The 22,996-nt window shown below is 39.1% G+C and overlaps 1 protein-coding gene across 3 annotated transcripts in view; it reads right to left on the bottom strand.

Moving 5' to 3' along the window:
• Positions 1 to 22,996, bottom strand: part of il1rapl2 (interleukin 1 receptor accessory protein-like 2) — a 333,900-nt gene that overhangs the window by 116,070 nt on the left and 194,834 nt on the right. For all 3 annotated transcript variants that reach the window (XM_055034309.1, XM_055034311.1, XM_055034310.1), the window contains exons 3-4: positions 9,018 to 9,187; positions 7,835 to 7,938 (exon numbers count right to left, since the gene is read on the bottom strand). In XM_055034309.1, coding sequence (XP_054890284.1) covers positions 7,835 to 7,938; positions 9,018 to 9,187 — 274 coding nt within the window. The remainder of the gene's footprint in view (positions 1 to 7,834; positions 7,939 to 9,017; positions 9,188 to 22,996) is intronic.

Genomic DNA, 22,996 nt, shown 5'->3' with positions numbered 1-22,996 from the left:
AACGGTTTGAAATGCCAGTGAATTTCTGCATCAGCCAATATAACAATCCTTTCTGCAAACAAATCATACTGCATTTAATCCACTTGGCTGATGAAACAGTGAACATGCCTGGGATCCATGAGGAAAATGAAAGAATACTAAAATATTTCTACTAATCTGAGAAATGATGCATACAATCAATCCAATGTTTTGAGCTTGTATAGGCCTTCTCTAGTCGCCAGTCAAAGCTGTTTTCACACTGAAAATTTCATTCAGAATCGCATAAACATTCATAACCCAGTATGCAGGTCAGGAGGAAACTTGTGGAGGACTGCCCCACCCAGAGTCAAGGGAAGCGTCTGTAATCCAACCGGCAATTTTCTGATTGCAAAGCAACAATTGTTCACACTGAGCCATTTTTGCAACAAAACTTTAGTTCCAAGATGTACAAAACTATTGGAGCCGTACCAAGAAACATCTGCTCAATTCCACATAACACAGTCCTGGCCGATAAGAAAATATAAAATCAAATGTTTGCATTTGTAGCTTGAAAAAATATTCAAGGCCAATGAACAAACTCAAAGTGTGTCTTTGCCTCTGAGAAAAAAAATTAAATTACTATCAATTAAAAAGGGCAGAGTTTAAGTCTAAAACGGGAAATAATGCAAATTTCCATTTTTATAGATTTTGAGAGAAGTCTAAAACCCCAGACTATGAAATACGGTATAAGCATAAAAACAAAAAGTAGTTTGTCAACCTACAAAACAACTATAAAACTTTGTGTGTGTGTGTGTGTGTGTGTGTGTGTGTGTGTGTGTGTGTGTGTGTTTGTGTGTGTGGTGTGGGTGGGTGGGTGGGTGTGTGTGTGTGGGTGGGTGGGTGTGGGTGTGTGTGTCTGTGTAAGCATAATACCATCCAACTTTTTTGTCATTTCACTAAAAAGTTTCCTAGTTAATTTTTGACATCAGAAAAATCTCTAACTGATCACCATGTCAGTAATGGAGTCGTTTTGACTGCACCAAAAAGCCAAACACACTTTCAGCCACTGACTCATTTTTAAAGCAAATGTGTTTCTTTTCCTTCTAATGTGACGTGCAGAAGTGCATAGACAAAAGCCACAGCATGAAGTGTCTAATCTAACACTTCCTTGTTCACCATCTAACACTTATTATTTTGTTCTGCCTTCCGTTTCGTTTCCTGTCTGCATTGTTCTTCATGTGGATTGTTCCTGAGCAGAAAGGCGGCCTGGAAGCTTAAGGTGTGAACTTTTGAACAGTTTTGGGTAAAAGTGTCCTCTTCCAAGCAGACTGGGTTTTGTTCATACAGTAAATAACAGAGTTGTGGTATTTGAGACCGGTCCTGGTCTCCAGACCGTTTTTTGACCATTTTCTTGTCTCGGACTCGACCGCATTCGATCTCAGTCTTGTCTTGGTCTCAGGTGCTGAGGACTCTGGGTTTTATTTCAAGACCAGTCAAGACTGTAACTGTGGAAAACTAATTAAGGAGAGTTTTGGAAATGTGTGTTTTTTGTTTTTTTTTACTCTATTTCTTATCAAATTTGGCTAAAACTTGTTGGCAAATAATGGAGGAAAATATTCAGGTATTAGATGAGTGAAGATGGAAGAAAAATAAACTAAAAGGTTCTGGTTTATTAGTTAAAGGAGTAATTGCTTTTACACCTTTTGCAACACATTTACATATACACACACACACATATATATATATATATATATATATATATATATATATATATATATATATATATATATATATACACATATACATATATATATATATATATATATATATATATATATATATATATATACATATACATATATATATATATATATATATATATATATATATATATATATATATATATATATATATATATATATATATATATATATATATAATTTTTCAACCAGGCTGAGATATTTATTGTTTTATTCAGAAGGGTTTCCACGTCTTCCACATGAGCAAACATTTGGACTCGATAGAAACTGGAATCACAATAACAGCCTCTTGCTACCTTTCCGCTGCTCTGATTGTAATTTCAGGTTTAGTTTCTCCATTGGCATAAAGCGTCACCACAAACTCCCAAAAGACTGACACATCCATCTATTTTTAGTCAGATTTAATCTGTCCCAAGCTCTGTTAGTTTTCCAAACAAGGTGAAGATCGGACATGAATTTGTGGCCAGCACACAAGAGGAAGGTCAGATGAAAGATAATTAGTCTAACTCTCCTTTAGCATCGTAAAATTCACTCACTCAGCTCCCAAATCCCATTCTTTCTTTTGATGGATTATTAACAAGGCTTATACTTTCTTGGAAGACCTAAAAACACATTAATGGTCTTCATTTGCAAACATTAGTTTAAATTTTTAAAGTGGCATTGCTATGTAAAATCTTTTTTTTTTAACTTTCCATTGTGATATAATGTTATTCCCTCCTCTAAATTACACCTGGAGTGTTGCCTCCACTGTTTTATGCATGTTCCTTTAATCTCCTTTGCAACCATTCAGCTGTGCGAAACGCCTTGGTGAACCTAGCCCTGCCATTAAGGATGATACTCCTTCTTCGAGCTGCAGTTTCTGGGCTTTTGTCCCACTCCACTCCTTCAGACTAGCCAGCAGCGATTAGCAAACACCTGGTGAAACTGCACATCATCTGAGCTCATTATAGGAGCTACTTCTCAGTGAAATGCTGGTAAAAAAAACTTCCTGAAGGCGGGGCTTTGGAAAGAGCAGGAGCTTCTTAAAGCGACAGAGGCCCAATTTGAAGCTGTTAAATTCTAAAGTCAAATTTCTTTTACAGAATTTTATAACAATTGAAGGCAATACAGACTGTACGGTAAAAAGACACTACATGGCAGGAAAACACATATTACCGCCCCTTTAATTAGAACACCTGGTTGAGCTCAATAGATTCAAATACTATCGCTCTTCTTTCTGAAAGCAAGCTGAGTTTTGACACGTCCACCTCCATCCCTCTCTGTATGTGTGCCTCTATTTGTGAGCTTTCTGATTTCCTTCCTGAATCCCTCTGATAGACAATCAAGTGTTCCAGGATGGAGATCTGGTGCAAAGTCCATGTTGCAGCATCGCAGCCTGAGGGGAAACCAGGAGCTCTCACTGTGCGTCTCCATTTCTGTTTAAGTGAAGTCTGTCTGTGAGCGGTGTGTGCCGTGGTCCTAATCATAACGTGTGTGAGGAGGGTGTGTAACGGTCCCTGCCCTCTTTCACCACTCAGCTCCCTGTACCTGCAGAGAAAATGCAGGATTTTTTTTTTCTTTTGTTTTTCACTCTCCTCGACTTGCATTTCTGCCTTTGCTTTCCCATCGTCTGTCCGTCTAATTCCATCTTCTCTCTGTCAGCTCTCCTCTGTTTTCGGTTTTGTCTATTTAGCCTCTTTCTCTGCATCTCCAATTTGACGACTTTGTCTCTGATTACAGTCTACGTCTCGCTCCCATTTGCCTGCCCAAATGACTTCACCACCGTCTTAAAAATGTTTCCACTTCTGTGCAAATTCTATCTTATCTCTGTATCGTTCCTCAGTTTATGCCAGAAATCCTGTTATTTCATTTACAGAGTTCGCGCTCATTTTTTTCAGATTCTTTTACTTTTATTCTGAGTTATGTAAGGATTTTTTGTGAAATGTGCATCTAGGTGTACTTACATTGATAATATTCAATGCAAGTTGCATCTAATTAATTTCTTTCCTTAGTGTTATTCTTTTGCCTTATGGCAAGATGTTTGACAAAAAACATATTTCTGTCAAAGATGTTTTAGGCTTTAAACCGTAACACAAAATGACGGTTTTATATCAGCTGATACGGTTATGATCGATTCGTTTTTTTTTTTTTGTTTCAAATATCTGAACTGCTGCCAAACCTTCCAGCATCGCTGTGCAAGAAATTCTGACCCAAGACAGAAGTTTTATGATAAACTACTGTACAGTCATTGATCAATCGCCTGTTCGGTAATCCCCGCTAAAACTTATTCAGTCTGAAATGTGTTTACTAAGTACTAAAGCTCCTGGGAACTAGATTAATGCAGCAGGTTGTGAGTTTATGACAAAAAAGATTTTGTCAAACAATTTGGAACTCAATTTAAGTTTTTCTGCTGCAGATGCACTAATGACTGAAAGCACCGGGGACTGTTTTCATAAGGCAGAATCAAACAAACACTGTTTGTCTTATTCTCTAAATCTTTTAGGTAAAATAAAAAAAGAAAAGTAATTGCTGGATAAGAGTCAGCAGGGACAATTGGTGAGGCGTTTATCTGCCTGTCAGCAAAAGCAATTTGAGGTCCAGGCATCGTTCAGAGGAATATAACTTTTCTATGTGAACTGCAAAAATACCCCAAAGAAGCCCACATGCCGAAATAATCACAAACGAGAATGTGAGCTAAAGTAAATTTACTAAAGTGTGTGATCAACTCAAAAGAACACAGGACTACAAATTAAGAGCTAAGTTGTGCAAAAAAGACCTGAAGTGAGAGTCAGCAAAGACATTGTGAGAGGATAGTAGTGCACCACAATCTGAACCACAGGGATTATGGAAATTTCAAAAAGTAAAGTGGCCTTGGAATGGAGCCTTGAGAAACCCCACGTCATGTTTGAGTGCTCTCATTTACGTTTGGAAAACAGAGAATTTTGTCAACTAGACCAAAGTTTACCAGTTTATCGTTCTTCTACATGTATCTACAATATGAGCAAGATTATGGTTACAACAGGATTTCAATAACATTTAAAAAAAGACAAAACGATCATTTAGGCAGCAGACAATTTTGACCTGTTTTATGGAACGTAAGTAAGAATCACCAGGGTTATAGAGACTACAAAATGGATTCCTGTGAACTGATAATGTCTCTTGAAAATGTTTTCAGACATGTTTACATATTGTAACCTTTGACCTGCCAAATATCCATTCTGCATACCTCAAATGTATGAAAGAATTTTCTCGTTTTCTTCCTAAAATGAGGCCTGAGTTGCTTTTGCCAGTTTGTTGTGGTGATTTCGGCCCCATCTCGTTCTACTACACACAGACATTACATTTATGAACATGTTTCTTCTTTCAATCTTTAAACTCGGTTTCTCCGAAAATTACAATCAAGAACTATAAATTACAACCTCCTAGAGTTTCCGGTATTTTCACTTTCCTTTTATTAATCCAATTTCAACAGATGCCAGTCAGCGCAGGGAGTCAGGAAGCAAAACAAAATCTACTTGTCAGAGCCCTTTCTTTTTGTTTTATTGTAGCGAGGGTACAAACAAGGAAACGCATGTCAACGCCTTTAAAGCAACAGCATTAGAAATCAATCAAGAGCAATAAATTGCTCTGAATGTTTGGCTTTGTCTCACGGCCCTTTTACTACTCGCTTTCATACACTGGATACGGCCTTTTAGTAACACAACCGTATCCAGTCAGAGGCTCCCTGCTGGGATAGGAGGTGATTTGCATCCGAGCATGTGTGTGTGTGTGTGTGTGTGTGCGTGTGCACTAATAAGAGGCCCTGAGACAATGACAGACACCAAGCCCTAATTAGGTTGTCACGCTGAGAGAGCAAGAGAGAGAGAGAGGGAAAGGGAGAGAGAGAGCTTATTACGGAGGATAGGTGTCAGGCTATGGCAGGAATAGGTGGGAGGATGACACAAGAGCGGGTCGAGGAGGAGGAGGGAGGAAGACGACACGGATGAAGGGACAGAGGGAACCAATCGGAGACGCGGAGAACCAAAGACTGGGAATGGGAGAAGCATTACTGGGGAAGTGTTATGTGTTTTCCAGGCACTTAGTGGCATTTTATAGCCTAATGAAGTAACTAACGTCCGTTGTTAAAAAAAATGCTACACATGATTAAGCATGACTTTGCATGTCATACTTAATATGACTTGCATTTCAAGTAAACGCCTTGAAATTGGTCCTCCGTCTCTTTAAGAAGCTTTTGTTTGTTTTGAAACTTGAGGAAGTAATCAACATGGCTCACCTATAACTTTTTAACAACACTTCTTCCAGTGTTTACACTGTTTCTGATGAGGGAATAACATGACGTAAAGATCAAAAAAGTCAATTTTGCGTAACACTTCTTGGGGATCTTTTGACGTTAATGTAGAGATTAATCCATTACTAATGTTTCAAGCAATGAAGTTAGTCTACTAAAGTAATGCAACCGAAGGGGTTTGATTCATTTACTACATGAGCCATTGTGAATCGCATCCTTTCCACTCAGCCTTATCCAAACACCCGTCACTCACTTGCAGGTAAACAAGAAGAAAAGCTTTGTTGTCGGCTACAAAGCTGACTGCTCTACATAGGTTTCTGCCACCACAGTTACAAACACACAGACATGTCCCTGAAGTGGCCCCACAGTAGCCATGCCAGAGCCTGTTGTCCTGCCAGCAGCCATATTGTGAATGAACAATTTGCAAAACTGGCAGGATTTCCTCCATCTGGTAGATTAAACCCGTTTGTCACACGTTTAGAGAAGATTTGCTTCAGAAAAGAAGAAGAAGAAAAGCACTATTTCAGAACGAATTATGGTGTGAGAACAAAAACAAGGATGTGTTGCAGCCTAAGAGGCTGTTTGTTTTAATGACTAAATTACGCCACTTTACGTTCTACTTAATTAATTCGTTTTCTAAAGCAGAAGCCTGAACTCAGACTGAAAAACCTGGAGAAAAAAATCAATCTTTAAATTACGTCCATATATAACCCATGTGATTAAGGAGGTGATTTGAAAGTTCATTTATATTGTAGTTCAACAAGTGAAACGTTACCTGGAGTAATTAGACACAAATTGATGTTTCTTTTTTCTTTTCTTTTTTTTGTGCCTTTTTTCCTGTTTCACTTGCAACTAATGAAAACTCAATATTTAAGATAAAAAATTTATATCAGACCAACCAAAACCAGTGCTGTCAAATGATTAAAGAATATAATCAGATTAATCAGATTCCAGTGCTGTAACTAATCATGATTAATCGCTATGTCCAACTTTGTAAACTTCTAATCTAAATATGAACATGGTTGAGGTTCTGGCAGGGTTAAGCCCCTCCTCCTGCCATACTCTAGCCAATTAAAATGAAAGCTACTATCTGACTTTTTTTGAAAGCAGGTAATGGAAACTTATTCCACTTCACATGCAAAAACGCAGAAAACCTGTTCAGGGGGAAACTCTCGCCTCTTTTCGCCTAGTGTGTTATGCTTCCTGTATTTCAACCAAAAAAGAAAAATGGCTGTTGATTTGAGTAAAAGTCACAGGATGGTTTGTTGTCGCTTTAAACTAAATTAAAATCACCTTACATTTTCTTTCTAACATTTTAAAATACCTTTTTTTTTTTTTTGACAGGCCTGGAATCAGACAGAATTGCACCCTAACATTGTTTTAAAATTATATCTGCATCAATTGAAACTTCCTGATTTGAGATCAAGGACGCTCAAAATCATTCTAAGGACCGCAAATGGCCCTCACGCCACACTCTGAACACCCTTGGTACCGCGTGACTTCCTCCCTCTTTAATTTTTCCCCAAAAAATCAAAAAGGTGTAATTTTTTTACTAAAAGTTAGAACCAAGCAGTGAATCGGGTCAGCCTCTGTGCGGTTACTCTGTCTCACCACCTGCATTAAGCTCGGTCTGAACCCCGAATTTGGAAAATGAAATGCCCCTTTGCTCAGCGTGCTTTGACCTCGCTCCCCATCCAGGCAGAGGAGCTGTTTGGATGCGGCATCTGCAAGGCGTCATCAGCGCTGCATCTCCCTGACCCAGAGATGACCCCGAATCATGCTTCCTCTGAGAGTCTGGGATGGAGAGGCAGAGTTTTTCCTCCAGGGCAGAGCAAAAATCTTACGGTACCTTAGGACGCACGTGTAGAAGCCGTTATCTTCCACTTCAGCAGATCTAAACCAGATGGAGTCGTCTTCTTTGCTCAGCCTGTGACCGGAGAAGATGATGGGCTCCTACAGGAGACATCACAAAATAATAACAAGAAGTTGAATTTTCAGGAAAAAAAAAATCATTTTTGACTTGATGAAACCTGAAGAAGATTACTACGTAGATTACATGAAAAAAAAAAAAAGATTTAACTTAGACTGTTTCACTTTAGTTGAGATGTGACGCACCAAAGAACAGCTGCTGTAGGTTTCAGGTTATTTTCTGAGTGGGAGTCAGAATGAAACATAAACCCTGTTTCAGCTTCAGGTTTGTTCACGTGCCAAAGGGCAATTAATGTTACAGCAAGAACATGAATGTATAAAAATGTGACTTACAGATTTTTCCATCTACAGAACTTTGAAAAACAATTCATACGTCTTAAAAGTTTGACACTTTTGGCATGCCATATGGACATTTACGTGACAGACCGATTCAAATGATTTGCATCATTCAGAAGTGAGGAAAACACATGAATTTTATACATTTTTAGCAACATAAATCTGAAAGGTGCTAATACTTTTTAGCTGTTTTTGCCGTATTTGAAGCAAAAAATGTATTCTATAGATTGTCAATGCAAATGCCAAAATAAATTAAGAAATGAATCAGTACTAAGTATGTACAAACTTGTTTAACTCCCAAGCAAGTTTGAAAAAAAAAAGTCTATAAAGGGTTTTACTTATGTAAACTTCTTCACAGAAATTAGAATTTAAAATTTATCTTTAGTTTTTACAACAAAGAACGTCAAATTACAGAGAGAGAATGAACATATTCTTTTGACGCAGTATTAATACTGCATCAAAAGTCAATAAAAAACACCACTTTATTACTTTTATACTTACATTGATTAAATTGTATTTAATATTTGAAACATAGTGTTTGAGATTTAATGTTTTGTTTTATATCATTCACATGAAAGTGACAAAATAGACACATGTGGCTCTAGAAACCTGTGATATGTCACTAAAAACATCCCTAGAGAACACATTTGAGTTGTGAATTGAATAAATGTGAGGTATGAACACTTCTGCAACCCACTTTCAGGTATTTTCTCACGCCTCGTTTCTCGTCGTCTTTTCGGTCTCCGGTTCCGAATGGGCCGCCTTACCTCCGCATCTCCTTTGTTCTTGTACCAGATGAGCCGCAGCTTGGCGTTGGTGGCCATGGTGTAGTTGGTGCGTATGTAGCTGTAGAACAAGGCACATTTGACCCGAACGGGCTCGCCGGCCAGGACGTGGTACTCCCTCAGATCCACCGACCAGTCGATGCAGCCGTCCACTGGCAGGGAGAGAAAGCAGAGGGGTGAGACTGGGAGAGTGAACGTTCACACTGTTTGCACTGCTCGACTACTTTGCTCTCTCAAATTTTCTCAAACCAAAGAGGAGCAGTCATCAAAAATGCCTGCGTGAGAAAAATAAACTATATGGAAAATGAAATGTACAGGCGGCGGAAAAAAATAAGAGGATGTAAGGAAACAAAAGGAAAAGACAAATGCATGTGACAGGGAATATTGTTTCTTTGAAAATTGTTTGCGGTATTGTGTTTCAATCTAGAAGCAATCAACGACTGAAAATAGCTCTTCAAAGTATGTGTGTGTGTATATATATAGTTAACATCTCAGAATACAACTTAAAGCTTGAACCCATGAATCATACGATGTGAGGAGTTCCATAAACATTCAGAGTTCTGAAAGAAGAAGGGTGATGCCTGCAGAGGCAAAAAGAAGAGGTGAAAGAGGAACGTATGCAGCGGTGGGTAAGATGAGGTCAACTGGAAGGGGGGGGAAAAAAAAACAAATTGTAGACAGAAGACATGGGGAAGGAAGAAGCTGAGATGTAAAGGTCAACGCTGAAAATGACAAGGGCGATTCCCCAAATGGACTTCCCGCGTTCCCTCGTCTTTTCTTCTAGATTTTTTTCTTCTTTTCTCTTCTCATCTTTTTGTTTTCTCGCCCCTCCAGCTTCTTCTTTTGTCCTAACCATGTTACGCAGTTTAGAGGGATGTACTACTTCATCCAGGGTTCCTACGCATTATTCTGCCAAAATGTTAATAAAAAAAAAAAAAAGATTTTTTTCTCAGGCTTTCAATTACAATGTATAAATTTATTAGGTAGGTACAAATGTAGGTAGGTAGATTGGAAGGTAGGTAGACAGATAGAGCAGTAAGTTGGTAGGAAGGAAAGTTGGTGTGTTAGTTGGTTGATAAGTAGGAAGAAAGACAGAAAAGTAGGAAGGTAGGAAGGAAAGCTGGTAGGTAGGAAGGGTAAGAAGTTAAGCTGGAATGTACAATAGTTAGTAGGTAGGAAGGTTAACCTTTTGTTGACCTTGTTGAAAAGTTTGGTCTGAAAGTAACCAGTTAAATGAATTTGATGAAGGATTGTGTTACCAGCCACTAGCATCACTGCTGTACTTTCTTGACAGTCTTTAGACGTTAAAGGTAAGGAAACATGCCATAAGGTATTTCAGAAGTTAATCTAAAAACATTTTAAAAATACACATTTATATCAAGCAAAGATAACAGAAGATATCTGACGGCGGCAGCAGATATTAACCACACTCCCTCCGCTGCACTTCCTGAACGCCCCGTTAGATTTTGGATGCCGATGGCCTCCGACGTCTCCCCGTTCAACGGCAGCGTAAACGTGTTTTATCACTCTGTAAAACGTGTCATGTCTAATCTGTGATGACTTGGGTCACTGTCAGAGATTTAAAGGCTTCATTTCCATTAGTTTACTGTAGGAATTTACAACCACACACTTAATTGGTAACATTTATAGATCAAGCAGCAGACATTAAGTCAGAGCAGTGACAGGGGAGATTTAGCGCGGCGGCACGCGCACAGGCAGATTTATAGCACACAAAGTCACTCCCTCACCCTGGCAAATTAGCGCTCACCCATGCTCTGCACACACTCATGCACACAGGAATAATTTAATAACCGACATGGCCGACAGATCGTCACTTTTAAAAACTCGCCGGGTTGCCTCTGTTGTGGCAGGAGTTGCCGTACGTTAGCGTTGGCGTGAGTTAGCGTGTGGTTGGGATTTTGGTTGTTGTTGGTCTGTAGGCTGTTTTTCCAGCATTTAACTCACACATTCAGACCTACACAGAATGACCTCGGAGCATCATATTAATAGCAAATCACATCAGTTTGGTCTACTGGACTAATCCCTATTGTTTCTGGACATTGCTTAACACAGGTCAGAGATAACAGCACACACACACACACACACACACACACACACACGCACGCACACACACACACACAAAGCAGTGTGCCTGCAACAAAATAAACCAACATAACCCTAAATAGCTGCAACAACAAATAGCCAATAATTCATTTATCTTGGTCTCTACACTCATTCATGCGAGTTTCTGTTCTGAGTGTACCAGGAGGAGAATGCGTGTGTGTGTGTGTGTGTGTGTGTGTGTGTGTGTGTGTGTGTGTGTGTGTGTGTGTGTGTGTGTGTGTGTGTGTGTGTGTGTGTGTGTGTGTGTGTGTGTGTGTGTGCAGGCAGACATATTAGGAATGTGGGCGAGGTGTGAACATGTGCAGATATATCATTCCCGTCGGCTCTATCTGCATGTGAATGCTCCCTGGACGGCAGAATGGAAATAACCCCGGATGAATGGCGAAAACTTTCAGAGACTGAGGAAGTTGAGGGAGTTTTTGGCACACATTTACACACAGAGGAGCAGAGCCACACTCCCAAAAAGCTTTTACTTTACTAACACACACAGCAATCTTTATGTAATTATTAGAGGTAAATTTTCTAATAAAATCAAATGTGATTTTTCTAGAGGGATATGAAAGTATAGGTAGTTCAGCAAACTAAAATATTTAGATGTATTTGTACCATCTCAGCTTAAGTGCACACACACAAAAATTCAGTCAAAATTTTGAGCTGTTTGTTTTTCCTCATTTCCCCCCAACTGCAGACGACATCTCTGTCCTCTTCCATCTATTCAAACGCTCTTACCCAAAATAACAAGCATAGGTATCACATGTGATTCAAGGGACTGCGCCGTGTGACCAGTATAGGTGGCGCAGGTCACAGCAGTTTGAGTCCGAGGTCCGTCACTCAAACCTAAAGTCCTTCAGAGCCTTCAGTCTGTCTGCACGCCTCCAACAGTCCCCTGCAATACCGCTACAGCTGCTGCCATAATAATAGCTTGACCTGACCCACCCACACACACACACACACACACACACACACACGCAAACACACACAGCACAGAGGTAATGATCCAGACACTCACCAGACATGGACACACAAGTCTATCACCACTGCAGGACTATCTATACGTTGGAAAAACGGGAGGCAGAAGGAGAAAAAAAAAAGGAAAAGAGGCATAGGGAGAGAAAGAGTTCCAGCCGTTTTGGCCAGTGGTTTGATGTTCAATTTAGGAGCTCTTCTTTTTTCTTTTTCTTTTTTTTAAACACATTTTACAAGAGTAGGCTTTAGCTTAGATAGAGCTTTTTATATACGTCTGCAGGACATGCGGTGTGTGTGTGATACATGATAGAGTGTTTGCTGTTTTCAAAATCGCTCCTTTAAAATAACTTCCACCCTTACAAAAGGAAGTAAACTCACACTATGCTTAGCCAAGCTAAACACCCCCCCCCCCCCCCACCCACCCACACACGCGCATACACACACAGAACCAATCTATTTTGCGAGCTGTATGAATATGGTAATGCATGTGTGGGTTACGGCCTTCATTCACTGAAATAGAGTAACAACAGCATCTATCAGCAAACATGGCTCATAGCAACGCGACACACACACACAAAGACACACACACACACACACACACACACACACACTAAAACGCTCGACCTCATATTAACACACACATACATCAGGGCTGAATAAATGGAGTTGACCACAATCTGCCCTCTGTCTAATGCTACCAAACCGAGTGAAATTTATTCATTCTCACAAGAGCAGTGACACACACACACACGCACACACCCCCCCCCACCCCCCTCCTCCCCCACACACACACACACCCACGCATTCAGCTTTGTTTTTCTAAACACAGTTGCTGTAACTTGAATTTCTTCAAAGGGAAAATACAGTTTGCGATCTTCAACCTTTTGTCACTGAAACGTTGAGCCACATGCTGCGATTCGGTCTGCAGCCCCAGGTACAATATTTTTTGATCGGGCATATAGGTAATGAGGTAATTTTTTGAGGTGACTGTTTTTTGACTCGCAGTCATTGGGTGGAGTTGTATGACGACTGTAGTTCCACCTTAACCGTGCCGCCTCTGTCCATATGACAAGGCTATCGTAACCTAGTTGTATGGACATAGATGGGTAGAGTAGCTAAAGGCTGAACACACAAGTAGCAATACTTCAAAGTACTTTCAATGAAGTATAAGTAAAAGGTAGCTGTCCAAGAAATGAGTCGAGAGTGAGAAAGTATTTGGTAAAAATGCAACTCAAGTATTGAGTAACTGACCAAAACATAATTTAATATGTTTGAAAGTAATTTTTTCCAACATAGCAAATGTGACTAATTTCAGCTCCACTCTGTTCATGGGCCTACATGAGGCGGGTACGGTTGGTTTGAGCCGCTTTTACAAAGGAAACACAAAATGGCGTACCAAAACGTAGCCATTTATTTATTTATTTGTTTATTGACATCACAGCCCGACTGCTATTGACGAGGCAGAAAAGAAGATTATCAGCATCTGAAAACAATCTAAATGTTCAATCACACATATAGTAAAAAAAAAGTTTCAACAAAATGAAGCTTTTAACCATTCACAAGTTTTTGTTTTTATTTATTTTATTTTTTTTCTTGTCACATGCCTTTCTAATAAACAATTTTCTATTCACGCAAAAATAACAACTACAAACTCCAATTTTTAAGAAATTATTTCAATCATTAAGGCAAAAAAGTGAATCCAAATACTTTTTGGGGGTGATCTTGTACATTTCTGTTTTTCATATGAGCAAAGGAAGGATGGTAAAAATATGAAAGAATTGTGTGTTGGAGATGGTTTTCAACTGGCCTAGTCAAATTCCAGATTTCCAAATAAATGAATTTGCTATTCCGTCACCCTAATCCCACAAATGTCAACGAACAAAAAAATCTGCATAGAAGACGGGGCCAAAATTCCCCCACAGCAATTTAAAAGCTCATTGCCAGTTATGAACTCTTGATGGCAGCTGTTGCTGCCAACGATAGAAAAATGAAGCTCCGGGGGTAAATTACTTTTTCACATAGGGCAGGGCTGGTTTGGTTAGCTTTTCTCTTTTAATAAGTGAAATCATGATTTGAAAACGGCATTTCTATTTCACCACAAATTACCTTCTGACATTAAGTTCGTTTGAATTTGTCACATGCCTGAAGCAGGGGTTGCACAAGTCCGGGGCTCAAGGGAAACTTTCCTGGATCCATTAGAGGCATCTTATTACCAACACACCTGAATCAAACGGCTTAATCCCCTCATCAGCAGGTCATCCGGCTCTGCTGAAGCCCGGTGGGAAGCTGTTCGTTTGATTCTGGTGTTTGGAGTCGGGGTCCATCTGAAGTCACAGCTGGGGCTGGACAAATTAACTGTGAATAAATGTTATACTTCAGAAACTTCCTCGTCCATTTCACTTTCACTTCACATGTACAGTCCCTCAACCTATTAAGGAAACTTTTAATTAATTTCCGACGCGAGCCGACGTTTCAAGGGGCTCGAGTCCGATAAAAAAGTAAGTTGCGCGGCAGCCACAGAGCCAAAAGAGGAACAATACCCAATTTAAACTTGATTTTGACTACCAGTGCTTTAATAAAGATAGCCAGAATGCATCTAGAGATAGTGAGGACTGTGAGCAGAAAAATGAAGCTCTATTGCGTTTAAAGGCCATCTGCACCGTTTTACCACATTCTGTCCAGAAGGAAGCACAGCCAGCAAGAGAATCGAGGACAAATGTCTGTACGAGTTGCTTCTGTGGAGGAAGACAAGACTCCCGTGGATGAGAAAGAAAGTTGTGTCTGATGTTCAGTTTAGTACACCAAAAAAAAAAACACACAAAAAAAATACATAACCCAGGATCACATGATTTATATTGAACTCGTCTCTCAGAGGAACTGCTATGTCGTCACTCCAACTGGGTATATTTTAACCAGGTCATAATAACGTAGTCATTGTCTTGTCAGTTTTGCTAAGCTAAACAGCAAGAGTGTGATTTGTCTCACTAATCCGATTTGTGTTAATTCATCATGATATAAGCCAGGTAACAAATGTTGACACATTCTAGCAGTATGAGCAGATTAGAGGAAGACATTTACCTTTGATATTCTCTGGTTTTATCTTATTTTGTGTCTAAAAACTCTCAGCTATGTCACTTTTTCCTTTCTGTCGCAGCCCATTGCCCTGCCACTATAGAGATTTGGTAAAAACCGGTTTGCACATCGAGATTATGAATCTCCCCAAGCAGCCGGATGTTGCAGAACGTATCGATAAATCCACCTCTAAAACTGTTTGCATATCATCGGTGTTTGATGTCCACCACTGCATCTTGCATTCAGGATGAAATGGTTCAGTTCTGGTCTCATCTGACCAGAGCTGTAAAGTGTTGAGCAGTGCTCCTATATTCTGGTCTGGTGCATCTAATACTTCCATTTCGGAGCTTTAAAGCTGCCCGTGGGAAGACATTTAAAGTATATTGTAGCTATATTTTTCTGACTTCAGTGTTTTTATACATGCAGTATCCACCTGAGGTGTGAGGTGATGAAACACAAATTTCATAACTGGAGCATAGACTTGAGATTTGCAGGACTTAGCGCTTCATCCAACCAAACAGAACATTTTATATTTGCAGAAAGGCGTCCGATCCATCAAAAACAACAACAACAAAAAGAAAAATAAATACGATTTTGTTCCATAACCGCCTTGGATTTTCCTCCTCTGTAACCAGACACTCAGAATGCCCTGGAAAAGAGTGCGGCTATCATAAAGAGGAAGAAAAAGTGATTTGATTGGTCATGGAGCAGGCCAGGGCTCAGCACCGTTACCAGCTGAGTTATAGGATTGCCACAGGCCTCTTGACACCGCCCGAGGAAAGTCATAAGGAAAAAAGCTGAGTGTATTACATTTTAAAGGCGTCTTTAAAACGTGGTTGCCTTTTAATCGGGCACACTAGCTTCCCTTTTCCATTCCTTGACCCATCAGCAAGCGGATAAAAATGAGCCAATAATGATCAGGAGGAGAGGAGGAGTGGGAACCAGAGAAAATGTGGAAGACGTAACAGTGTTCCTATTGCTTAATGAAAAGTAATGACACCTATTTTCCCCGAGAACAGAACACGTTGCCCTCCATATTTACCACAATAAATGCTGGAGACGTAGATCTGAATGGATGAAGTGACAAGGAGGAGGGCGAAACACGAGCAGAGGGATGTAAAAGGAAAACAAAGTATTAAAGAAGTTAATGATTCTGACTCATCGTTCCTCAACGTTCGGCGGTCCAAAGGTTAAGGCGAGACGGAGGGTTTATGAAAATACTGCTTTGGAGCGATGCCTCATCAATAAGTCACTGTCAAATTACACGTGGTACCTTGGTATAACCACCCTAATGAATTAGATTAGTGTGGTGGTGAATGATGAGTCGGACGAAACATGGAGGTGTTTGAGCTTGGGAAAGTAAATGTTTCCCTTTGAACTACACAACTCCCTTTTTCACACAGAAAAAAATTACATTACAGGTGCACTATGCAATTTTCATAAAACCTATGTTCATATTTTATGTATAATGTATAATATGATACAACATGTATCGTATTGTTGTACATAGTATAATATGAAAGCTGTGAAAAGATTGATCTCCTTCATTTTTCCTGGAGCTACTATAGCTATCTGGAAAAATGCAACACTCCCAAACAAAAGCAGCCAATCAGAGTATGGAGGAGGGGCTTAGTGCTGTCAATAATGTTTGTGTACCCACTGCTCACTCAGTGTATTGATGGTGAAGAAACAACTCACCGTTACAGAAAAACCTTTTATTCTCAACAGTCTACTCTATCAGGAAGAAGCTGAGATGATTGGCAGCGCTAAGACCCGCCTCCTATCTCTAATTGGTTGTTTCAACAAATATGCAAAAAAAAAATATTTTTTTTTCATATAAGTTACATCCTGCAGCTTTAACAGACTAATGTTTGAGGTCATCTCAAACTCTGGTCAGACATTTTGTGAAGCAGCCAGAGATCACAATCATCCTTTTTAAAAAACAAAAGTTGAGTGCACAAATATGACTTTAATTAGAGGCTCAGATATCTGTGTTGTTAAGATGCATCTGTCATCTGCAGGCCTATGCCCATTTAGAGCTGCCATTTTGGTGGTGGATCACCTATAAGACAACGTTAAGAATAAACTTTCCAAAAGGTAAAAGATTTTGATTTCAGTTACTCAGTTGTTGATTTTTCAAGCATTATGTAATAAAACTGTTTTATTTTCCTTTCTGCTTGCATTGTGACCTGGTTGTCTGGACACAGTATCTGTGTTCTCAGTTAGCTTTTAAAGCTAATATGGTCTCAATGTTAACTCCTTGAACTAAACATTGGTTCTTAAACATTTAACCAACTGTGATGTTAATGCATTGGAGTTTTGTTGATGTTGTTTATTGGTTTAAACTTTTTTTAGTTCATTTTCCTGGAAGTTTATCAGTTTCCTTTAGTCAGTGCATTTTTACTCATCGCATTAGTTGAATGTTAATGGCCTGGATAAAGAGCTTCTTGACTAAAGTATTTTAACAGGAAGTTAAATAACCATGTGAATAAATTCTTGTCATTTGGAGATAATTTGTTTGTTTGGTTATGTATGTGCAGCACTTGCAGTTTGAATTCACTGCTATTGTTCTGTAATACCACACATTATTCACAAAACTGTCAGACTTGACGACATGTTCTTCGGCTAATAATTCCTAACACTCAGGAGGGGCCCTAAATTTGTAATTTCGATTAAAATGATTAAGTTTCTTAATACACACACTTAATAGTCATTCATAGCTAAACCGAAAATATTACTGCAAGATGAATAACTCAGAACCAAAATGAAGTAAATGTCCTCATTCTCTGCTTCGCGTTCATTCGTTTTGCCATTTTCACCACATTTGTTCTCGGCTTAATCAGCGCACCGTGTTGGTGCAACAGGAGCCCACTTCCTCCCCCCTTGTTGATCATTAAAATCCTATCTAATCTGGCTGGGCCGGCAGGTTCATAAGCACAGGAGGGATGAGTATTTTATGTTTATGGAGATAACGACTTTTCTTTTTATGGCTTGTTGATGTCCCCTGGTGCTTTATCTCAGGGGTAATGAAATGTCCCACGCGACTTTATCATGATGAGATGTAATGTGTTTAAAGTAGCAGAAAAAGGTGGCGTGGCTTCGTTCATTTCAATAAGGAGGATACATCTTTTATTTTTTCGCTCAAAAACACAGTCCATTGGAGAACATACAATATATTTATAGGCTGTTTAATAACCCAACAGTTTTTTACCCAACTTTACTAGAGGAACAACGATACGTCCAGTTAATAAGGTGCACAAGATCAACGTGAAATAAAACCTATTCTATACTTGAATACGGGATCCTTTTAAAAAAAAATAAAAATAAAGACGCAAAGTTACATCATTTTAATTCATCTTTTAATCACGCAGGAAATTAATATTGTGGTTTTTGGCCGCAACTCTATTAGATTTGATCCTATGGCAAACAAAAAAAAAAAAAGAAAGAAATGTGTGTGTGTTTCAGAAATAACACAAAGGCGGTGAACATTCGCTCTGAATGCAGCTGCATGCAGACTTGGCTGTGAGTTCTGTGGGGATGAACACACAGCAGAACCCTCTGCTCCTTACTGCCTGTGTGTCTACTGACCGTATCGTTGCCCAATTTGAGATTTCAAGAAGAAATTTGCTGAAGTGAATAAGGTCAATTTCGAACAAACTCCCATTTTTTGATAAAATGTTTTGGCACTAGAGTGACTTTTTTTTTCCTTTGGTCATATCAAAATTGGTTTATTTAGCAAAACCGTAGGTTTTTAGCATCAGACGAGTCACATGATCAGAAACCGGAAGCTGTCACTGGCGCAAATCACAAAGAAGATGACAGGAAGTAGGAAGATTGCACAGCATGCTTTAATGGTTCATCGTGTGAACAAATGTATTCGCGGATGATTTTAATCACGTTTCTTATTGAATGGAAAACACTGCAACTACGAAATTGTGTTTTTTTTACATTAGTGGCCACATTTGTCATGGTCTCCAATAAGACCAGCAAATGTCACGAGATTAGCTGTTTACATTAGAAGTCACCAGAAATATCTGAATAGTCACAGAAAAAAAAACATAACAAAGTCAATTAGTTGCCAAAATGTCTGCAAATATGTTTGAAAAAAGCAGCTGTGAAAACTGTCAAAAATAATGTCACATAGAAAGTTAATGAGAAAGGCTTGTACCTTCCTTAATACATGAATTTCAATGTTTTTGTGACATTCTATGCAGATGATGATGTAGTAAGAGTAAAAAAGTTCTAGTGCCCAAAATAAAATAATAATAATAATAATAATAAAAATCTAGCTTTGGAACACAATAAAACTTTTTTTTATGTTTCAGATAAACTTTCAACCTTGAGACTCAAAAATATGTTTTGACCACAAAAACATGGTAAATTTTTACAGCACCAGACAGATGGATGAGGTTATTTATATATTCTCTCCTCAGATCATTGCTTGCTCTAATTTGCTCACATTACCATTATAGTGTGTCTTGCTTTTGTTTTGTTCTTTTTAGAAATACTCACTGTTTTTTCTTTCATATAATAGGAACTGTCCAAAAACAATGGGAAAAGTTGGTAGTTAAAATGTTATCCTAAAAAACCCCACAAAGATCAGTGATTCGGTCCTTTTGAGAGAAAAAAACCAATGAAATTGCTATTTCGAGATAAAGTATTGAAATAAATATCTTCTTAGAGTTGAAACTTTTACAGCTTTCCAGTAAAATCACAACATGAATAAAATTAATTTTGAAAGAACACTGAACTGTAACCAGAAGAGAACATATTTAAAGCTCTAAAAACAAACAAAACATTGTTCCATGTCAAATTGCTGATTCGTCTTGTATTTATATACACACTCACACTCGCGCACGCAAACACCCCTCCTGCTCCATCCATTTGTCACCGTGCCGATGGAGCGTGCCGCAGAGTCGCTCCTGCATTTGTCAGTTCTCCGGCCTGTAACGCACACACCCACACGCCGTAGTCCCCTCTGCTTTCCTCCTGCCTGTCATTAATAAAGAGAAGTAGCAGCACACCTGTTCAATGACAGCACCCTGCAGAGAGGAGGGGGAGCAGGCAGGCAAAGGTGTGACTGCATTTTATAGGAAGTGAAAAGAGATGTACTGCTACTGAAAGAAATACAGAGTGGAGAAGTAGTGTGGAAAAAAAGAGAAGGGAAAAGAAAAGAAGAAACTTTCTGGAGTTGTCTGTAGATTGAGAGTAAGGATTTGTGGACAGTGGTACTCTGAGCTGCAGCTCTGAGTTTTCAAATCTAATTTGAGAAAAAAAAAAGCTAAACGCTGCTCAGATATGTAAACAATAACCGCATTGGTGTGTGTGTGTGTGTGCATGTGTGTGTGTGTGTGTGTGTGTCTATATGTGCCAGTGATGAAGTCGGTCTCTTTTAATTATTGCATTAAACATTCATTTTCTAGCCCATCAAAGAACCGCAGATGTTTTCACTTGACTGTACTTTACACAGATACAGCCAATTCAAGTAAACCGAAGACCTCCCCTTTATTTTCTGCTCTGTTTTAATTTTCTTCTCTAACAATTGGGCGGCCATGATGGCTGCTGCCTCTGTCTCCTGTCTATCCTGTTTGTTTTTGTCCTTTGGTGTTCATTGGATGGGCTGCACTGAAACGAATATTGTGTTTTCATATGGCAACAAAGTCTGATTCTGATGTAAAACGAAACCAAAATATAAGAAATCCCAATCAGATTACTGATTACTCCTTGAAAAAGTAACTTACTTATATTACTGATTACTTGATTTGGAAAGTGACTGACCTACATTAAAAATAACTATTTTAGTTACTAACAACAACCCTGTGAAAATCACATTGATCCTTACCAATACTTAATTAATTAATCATTAATTAATCACTATAAAATTACAAGTTATTTTATAATGATTACATCAACAATGTGTCTCTGCTTATAAGAAGGGGAGATTGTTTAGTGGTTACAACAGTACAAAAAAACCTTTAATAATTTGTGCATGTTCCACTGTCTGGAAAACTATCAAAAGGATTTTAGGCCCCCCTCCTCCACCCCGGCCCCCAGGTTCTGCGTTACGGCCCTGTGTTTGCTGTCACAGATCTCCTCCTGCCGCTTCACAACTCAGATTGTGACACTTATCTTAATATTAATAATTATAATGGTGTTCATCACCATCTGATCAAGTCTTTTATTGAATAAAATTAAATTACAAAAGACAATAGTAACGCAAAGTGATTTCAATAAGTAACTGTAGTCTGACTACTGGATTTGAAATATCAATGCGTTACATTACTGGTTACTGAAAAAAGTGATCCGACGTCTTAGTAACGTGACAGTGACGTCGCTGCTGACACGTCATGAGAACAGATCAAATTACTGTGAACTGATGAAAAACGTCAAGAAATATTAGCTGCATCGTGGAAACTTTCATCCCCACACAGTGGGGGGCTCCACTTCTGTTAGACATGGCGTCATGCTCAAAGTAACAATTACAACAGTTTAAATCCTGTGAACCCGTGTTTGACTGTAGATTCATTCTGTTGCCAGAGAGATAATCTGAAGAATCAGCTAATACGGAAGCAGATAAAGGAAGAGAGACCAGTCAGACCCAAAAGAAAGGAGAAAATAAAAAACCTAAAGCCAAACTGTTGTAGTACAGCAGATTGTTTCATCAGAAATGGTTTTGCTCCCGTCTCTACCACTCAGCTCTTCTTTCGGTCTCCTACGATCTCTTTCATCCCGCCTTCACCTGTCTCCATGCACATCCTCTTCCTCTCTAACCGTCGTTCTGCTGAATATTTTAAATGAACCACAGTGGAATTGCACAGTTCCATGAAAAAAAAGTGCTGAACAGCAGGAGAAACAGGCTCTGATCAAGTCTTAATTTGATGCAAACTTACAGCACTTGTCAGCTGTCAAAGCTGCTCAAAGCACATTCAACCAAACTCTGAATCGAAGGCCAGAAAATTCCTAAAACTATAGTCTAACTTACCAGGTAGGGAAAACTACACGAAGCAGCAATCTGTAAAAAGAGCATTTTCTGGGTTTTGCGTATTCATTTGGATAAAAGTGCGAAGCGATGCGAGCTGAGTTGTTTTTGGTGTGTGACGATGCAGGGCTTTGCAAAAATAAAGCGAAACGTGATCAAACGTTTTCAGATTTTGCCCCATCTCAGCAGCAAACAGTGGATTTGATTGATATTTCAACGCTGATCAAAGGATTAATATAACACGGAAGGTTAAAGTGAAGTGTAACCTTGGTTTCATTTGTACTTTGTTTTAATATCATAAAATGTTAAAGGATTTCCCAAAAATGCATTAAAGCGTCAAAGCAACACCCCGGGCATGTTTTTGATAGGGAGAATAACTTTATAACATGATGTAAAGCTCAAAAAGGTTGATTTTATATAATACTGTCCCTTTAAGGTCAGACGCCTCTCCTTCTTTGGTGGTATTGTTTTGTTAAATTGTTTCGTAGCACCGATTCAGGTGCTTAATTTGGGAAAGATGCAAGAAATTCAGACTACGCGCTCTGAAATTTTGTTCTCTAAAGGTTAGGATTCAGGTTAAATGCTGCTACATAAGTGGAGCTATGTTGACAGGAGCAGGTATGCACACACAACATGGATACCTAGAAACAACCAAAACCTGGCAGGCCTCAGCCAGGAGTGGGATGACTCTGCCAATCCCTCTGAAGTCTGAGCTTACTGGAAGGGGAAAGCGTGGCCCCTAACCTGGCAACCTTACCGCCGTCCGGTCACCTTGACATCCCGCTGCTACGCCCACGGTCACTCCTAATACACACACTGC

Source organism: Poeciliopsis prolifica, unplaced genomic scaffold, assembly GCF_027474105.1.
Source record: "Poeciliopsis prolifica strain line A6 unplaced genomic scaffold, Auburn_PproV2 SCAFFOLD009, whole genome shotgun sequence".
Classification (NCBI taxonomy): Eukaryota; Metazoa; Chordata; class Actinopteri; order Cyprinodontiformes; family Poeciliidae; genus Poeciliopsis; species Poeciliopsis prolifica.
The sequence above is the reverse complement of the archived record's forward strand: the minus strand, read 5'-3'. Positions and strand labels throughout refer to the sequence as shown.